A 5,808-nucleotide genomic window follows, 5' to 3' on the forward strand; every position below is an offset into this window, starting at 1 on the left:
TTAAACATGCAGCGCTCGATTCATAGGCCGAAAATCCTAGGGCTTAAAATAGAATTTATTGCGTATATGTCAAAACTTCGTGTTTCCGTGTGTTTAACCTATATTATTATTTTATCAGCTGCTACGTTTTTTCAAGGGGGCTTCAGCGAGCCGGGATGCTAACCTAAAAACAGCCAGCACAAACCGAAAAGGATGGGTTAGTTTGTATTACTGCTGGTACGATTAGACCATCTTATATATGTATAGCTGTATGGTAATAATGACTCAATCGATTCTCTACGGAATATTTTTGAGCCAACAAATCTAACTATGAGCTGATTTGTTATACATGAGCTAGTTTTCATTGAGCAAAAATATATAAGTATTTAATTCAAAACGAATCAAGTTCTTCACAGCAAGCAGAACTTAGAGCAGAACCTCCTTCTGAGAGAACTGTGGATGAAAATACAGTATCATCAGCATCAACCTTATCGATCTCCAGCCAAATTACGAAAAATAAAAACAAAAAAGATGAGTGTAAGTTCCGATCGCCAATGTGAATTCTAATGCACTAATCGTATATTCAATTAATCAATTAATTAGATGATACGGAAATTTCGTATTTTTATGTAAATGTGTATTTTCATGAAAATTATCCTATCAAAAGTCATACAAAAAAAATGTTTACTTGATTGCTATAATATTTGATATTTTGATATTCAATATGATATTAAATATTTAATACTTGATTATTTTAATGTTTGAGAGATTATACAAATTAAAAATTAAAAAAATATTAAAAATTTTTATAAGAAAACAAATTTTTAAAACTCAATTGAATGCTTACCTTTTTTTTCAGTCAATCCAAAACTGTTTGAAAATTGGAAAAAGTCCTTTAGTTGGATAGATTATAATAAATTGAAAAACGGTATTTTCTGTGTGATTTGTTCTGAGGCAGTGGGAAAAAAATTATCACTTCCTACTTCTAGAAACTGTATTATTTTGAAAAAAACCTTTGTAGAATATGATTTTAGAAAGTTTCGAAATGCTATTACCGTTTTTAAATCTCACGAATCAACAGAGTTGCATACAAATGCTGTTATGCTTGTATTGAATTTGAAAAAAACAAATGTAATCGATCATTTATCATCAGCAAAACAAATCGAAATGAGTAGAAACCGCGTTGCACTTGAAAAAATATTCACAACAATATTGTTTCTTGCTAAACAAGGATTAGCTCTACGTGGTCACGAAGATGAGAACTCTAATCTTAATCAGTTCCTAATGCTTAGACGTGAAGATGTGCCAGAGTTAAAAGATTGGATGCATCGAAGTGGTCACAAGTGGCTAAGTAGTAACATTGTCAATGAAATCGTAAATATACTTGCTGATGATGTGAGAAGAATAATTTTAGATGAAGTCAATAAGTCTGCTCGATATTTCTCAATAACTATGGACGAAACTTCGGATGTAAAAAAATTGGAGCAGGTTTCTATTTGCCTGAGATACGTTGGAGAAGATTTTAGTGTTAAAGAGCAATTTATGAATTTTTATGAAACAAAAAATACAAAAGCAGAGACCTTGTTTGAGATTGTTATGAATTTTTTATCCGAGCATAATTTAAATATAAAAAACTTGAGAAGACAATGCTACGACGGTGCGAGTAATATGAGTGGGAGAATCACAGGTCTTCAAACTCGTGTGCGTGACGTAGAACCAAGAGCATTATACATACATTGCTCGGCTCATTGCTTAAGTCTATGCGTTCAAGATCCTCTAGAAGGTATAACTCCTGTGAAAAACACGATTGGTGCAATACGAGATCTTATAAACTTTGTTCGAGATTCTCCTAAAAGATTAAATGAGTTCAAAGACATGAAAGACGACGATACCCCTCTTTTGCAACCTTTTTGCCCCACAAGGTATTGAGAATTATTGATTACTTTGTTATTGATTTCTTCTTTGTCTTACAGAAATTTTTATAACTAATACTCTCATAGTTATATCGCTTCTTCATTATAAACTAATAAAAAAATTCTTAATAGTAATTCATATTTTAAATATTTTTTAACAATGCTCAAGTTTTTTTCAAATACGATAGTAATGAAAGTAATAGTAATTTAATTTTTTAACACATTTAAACTTTTCGGTCAAGATGCTCTGATGATTTAGTAATTAACTCGCTTCAAACCAATAACGTTGAACTTAAAAGCTTCGATTCTGGAACGGGTCCTGACATTTTCTCATTTTCTGTATAATTTTCGCGAAAAATAAACTATTCGTTCTGATAGGTTTTTTCTAAAAGTAAAAAATTTTTCTTATCTCGTACGTGCACGAAAACTTTGGGAATACCGAATATTTAAATACTATAATATCAGCATCTAATTTTTACTAATATTTTTAGTTAATTTTATAGAGAAAAATAATCATTTTATATTTCAGGTGGACTGTTCGCATTAAATTGCTGAAATCATTATGTAACAATTATGTTACTACTATTGACTACTTTAAAAATAAGGCAATTGATCCAGAAACCGATTCTTTAATATCGGCGAAAGCTCGCGGTATTTCTCAAATTCTAATTGTATTCGAATTTTATTTTATATTGCTAGTTTTAATTGAAATTTTTGAGCAAGTAGAGACTTTGAATACTGCACTTCAGAAAATGGATCTTTGCGTTAACGAATCATATGCTAGTATTAATCTTGTAAAAACTAATATACAACAAATGAGAGATGAAAAAAAATTCAATTTCATATGGACTGAAATCAATAAGAGTGCTCAAAACAACGGTATCAAAGAGCCGGTTTTAAAACGATCGCGAAAAGTACCAAAGCACATAGATTACGAGTCAAATAGTAAAAGTTTTGTGTTTTCTGATTCAAAAGATTACTATAGAAAAATGTATTTCGAAATTATTGATCACACTACGAATTCTTTAAACAGTAGATTTGACAGCGATACTATAAATTTATTAGTCTCTTTTGAGAACTTTTTGTTAGGTGGTAATAATGATGTAGACAAAATTACTAACTTTTATAATACGGATAATGATCATGAACTCGACTGGAGAAAATTGAAAAATGAGCGAGACTTACTCTTGAATGCAATTATAAATCGTAAAAAACCAATTGAAAATTTAAAGATAGGAAAAAAATTTAACAATGAAAAAAAAACATCTAATGATACACAATCCAAAAATAAAGATGATGCAACAGACCAAAGTATTAAATTAAAAGACATAATTAAATACATAAGGACCAAACCAGAAGCTCGAAATATATTTGTCGAATGCACTATACTCATACAATTAATACTGACAGTTCCTCCTTCTTCCTGTTCAAACGAGCAATCGTTTTCAACCCTCAGGAGATTGAAAAATTGGTTGCGATCTGACATGCTTCAACAACGTCTGAATGATTTTAGTATTCTGAGTATACATAGAGATATGTTAGACGATATAGACCTTGACTTGTTGTTAAATAATTTTATTCAAAAACATAATATTAGAAAAACAACTTTTGTCATTGTAAAGAAAAAATAAAATTTTTAAAACTAATAAACTTTATTTTTATTATTTTCTAGTGTTGATTTAATTGTTTTTAATAATTATTTTCATGCCAATTCAATATCTTTCAAAAAATATGTTCTTTACTATAGGTTGCGCAATTTAAGCCTATATATATATATATATATATATATACACACTTCAATTACATGTATAATTGACACGGGCGTTGAGCCGTGCTAATATATATATATATATATATATATATATATATATATATATATATATATATATACATATATATTCAAGGTACTAGGTTATATAATTATAATCTGACCAGGGCTCGGAAAAAATCGTAATGACGCCCCTGGTGTCTAGGGGCAAAGAAGGTTGGTACGCAGAGTGTAGCTTTATCGACTGCAGAGAATCAATGAGTTGTCAAACCGGGTAGTAATGCACTGCCGAAATAAATGAGGATGTAGGAATAATAAAAGGGATAGTGAAAGAATGCTCTTGGTAGTAATAATCTGAATAACCAATTCGCTTTTCTCCAAATTTTAAGCATATCTCTGAGAATAAAGTCTACCGACAGAAAAAGAAGTCGTAAAAGGACGCTGGCAAAGCGGTATAAACACTTTACTCAATTTGCCAGTCCTTGTGTATAGAGAGCCAAAATAATAATTTCTCACCTTTGAGCACACTCACTGGTGACAGCTCAGTAAACTCCAAAAATTAAGACTAACTGATCAGTTGGCTTATTGCGAATCTGAAAACCAATCAATGTATGGATTGAAGCAAGCGCATAATTTTCAAGTGCCAGATAATGATTCCACTAAGAGGAGTAGTCCATTTTATGACTTTCCATTTTCTCGCATACTCACTGGTGAAACATATGTAAGATCACTCAACTGAGACCAACTAGCCAGTCAATCCATACATAAATTTCAAGTCCACAGGATGTTCTTGGTACTGGTGCTCTTATTAGTCAACAAATCTACTTTCTCTAAATTTACAGGACATTTCAAAAAGTAATCTGTACAGAACGTAAAACATAATTATATGCAGAGAGTCAAAAAGTACACTGACACAACCGGTATGAACACTTTACTGAAGTTGCCAGTCCTTGAGTATGAAGAGCCAAAATAATAATTTCTCACCTTTGAGCACACTCACTGGTGACAGCTCAGTAAACTCCAAAAATCAAGACTAACTGACCAGTTGGCTTATTACAAATCTGAAAATCAATCAATGTATGGATTGGAGCAAGCGCATAATTTTGAAGTGCCAGATGATGGTTCCACTAAGAGGAGCAGTCCATTTTATGACTTTCCACTTCTTCGCATACTCACTGGTGAAACATAAGTAAGATTACTCAACTGAGAACAACTGACCAGTTAATCCACTACGCAACTAAAAACAAAGATAATTAGAGTGCACACTAGGGCAAGTACAAAAATTTTGAGTGTTACTGTAACTTTTAGTACTAATCCACTGGAAGGCTGTTCGAACACTTACTGTTGACTACTCCGCATAGCACAACTGAAACCTTCTTGCCAGTCAGTTCAGTGCATAACTGAAAAAAAAAAATCTGATTACAAGCTAGGGCATGAACAAAAATGACAAGGGTTGCAGGATGCTTTTGGTACCAGCAGAAGTGTACTTGGCGCAGGTGCACTGCATTGTTCAACTAGAAAACATCTCTCAAAATGAATGCTTCAGGTTAACCACAAATACATAAATTTATGCACCAGGTATTGTTTAGGTAAAAATACTGTATTGCATATGCAGCATTATCTGAAATAAAGAAAAACCACAAAGAACCACGCTTTTAAAAAAATCGATGTAAATGTATGGGTACATGTTGTAGACGTATCTGACGTAGCAAGATTTACATAAACGATGTCCGGTTCCATAACACTTAACTTTTAATGATTAGCCCACGTCGTTATCTGCAGGCGCAAGCTGCTTTGACGGCGTGGCCGGTGTCCGGGTAGGTATCAGGCTTTTCCGGAGTCTCATCTTTGCTTAGACGTCAAGCGCGTCTCTCATGACGGTAACGGAGCAGACGACAAAGAACTGACGATGTACCTATACTTATTCAAGGGAACATTAATTTAGAAAAAAAAAAAAAAAATAGCGCCACAAATTCGCTAATGCACATTTTACTTTAAGAAATGACAGTAGTAGTTGTTTTTTTTTTTGTACTCGTTTTTTTTGTAATTTTGTCTGCTTACTATTTGATTTGTTTGCGATGACTCTCTATAAAGTATTGGGCTACAGCTTTTGTGTCAGTTTTTTTATAACTGTTATTTTGACTATGG

General features: G+C 32.2%; 1 protein-coding gene across 1 annotated transcript; it reads left to right on the plus strand.

Annotated features, from left to right (window-relative positions):
- The first annotated feature begins 1,146 nt into the window (after positions 1-1,146).
- LOC149375804 (zinc finger MYM-type protein 1-like) lies at positions 1,147-1,908 on the plus strand. The gene has a single exon (XM_089596625.1). The coding sequence runs from the start codon at positions 1,147-1,149 to the stop codon at positions 1,906-1,908; it is 762 nt and encodes a 253-aa protein (XP_089452751.1).
- Positions 1,909-5,808: the final 3,900 nt, after the last annotated feature.

Source organism: Copidosoma floridanum, unplaced genomic scaffold (assembly GCF_036245765.1).
Source record: "Copidosoma floridanum isolate Cflo_tuat_1 unplaced genomic scaffold, Cflo_Japanese_pri ptg000004l, whole genome shotgun sequence".
Lineage (NCBI taxonomy): Eukaryota > Metazoa > Arthropoda > Insecta > Hymenoptera > Encyrtidae > Copidosoma > Copidosoma floridanum.

What these genes read in the sequence shown, in the direction of transcription:
- LOC149375804 (XM_089596625.1), top strand. Translation starts at nt 1,147, where the DNA reads ATGAGTAGAAACCGCGTTGCACTTGAAAAAATATTCACAACAATATTG.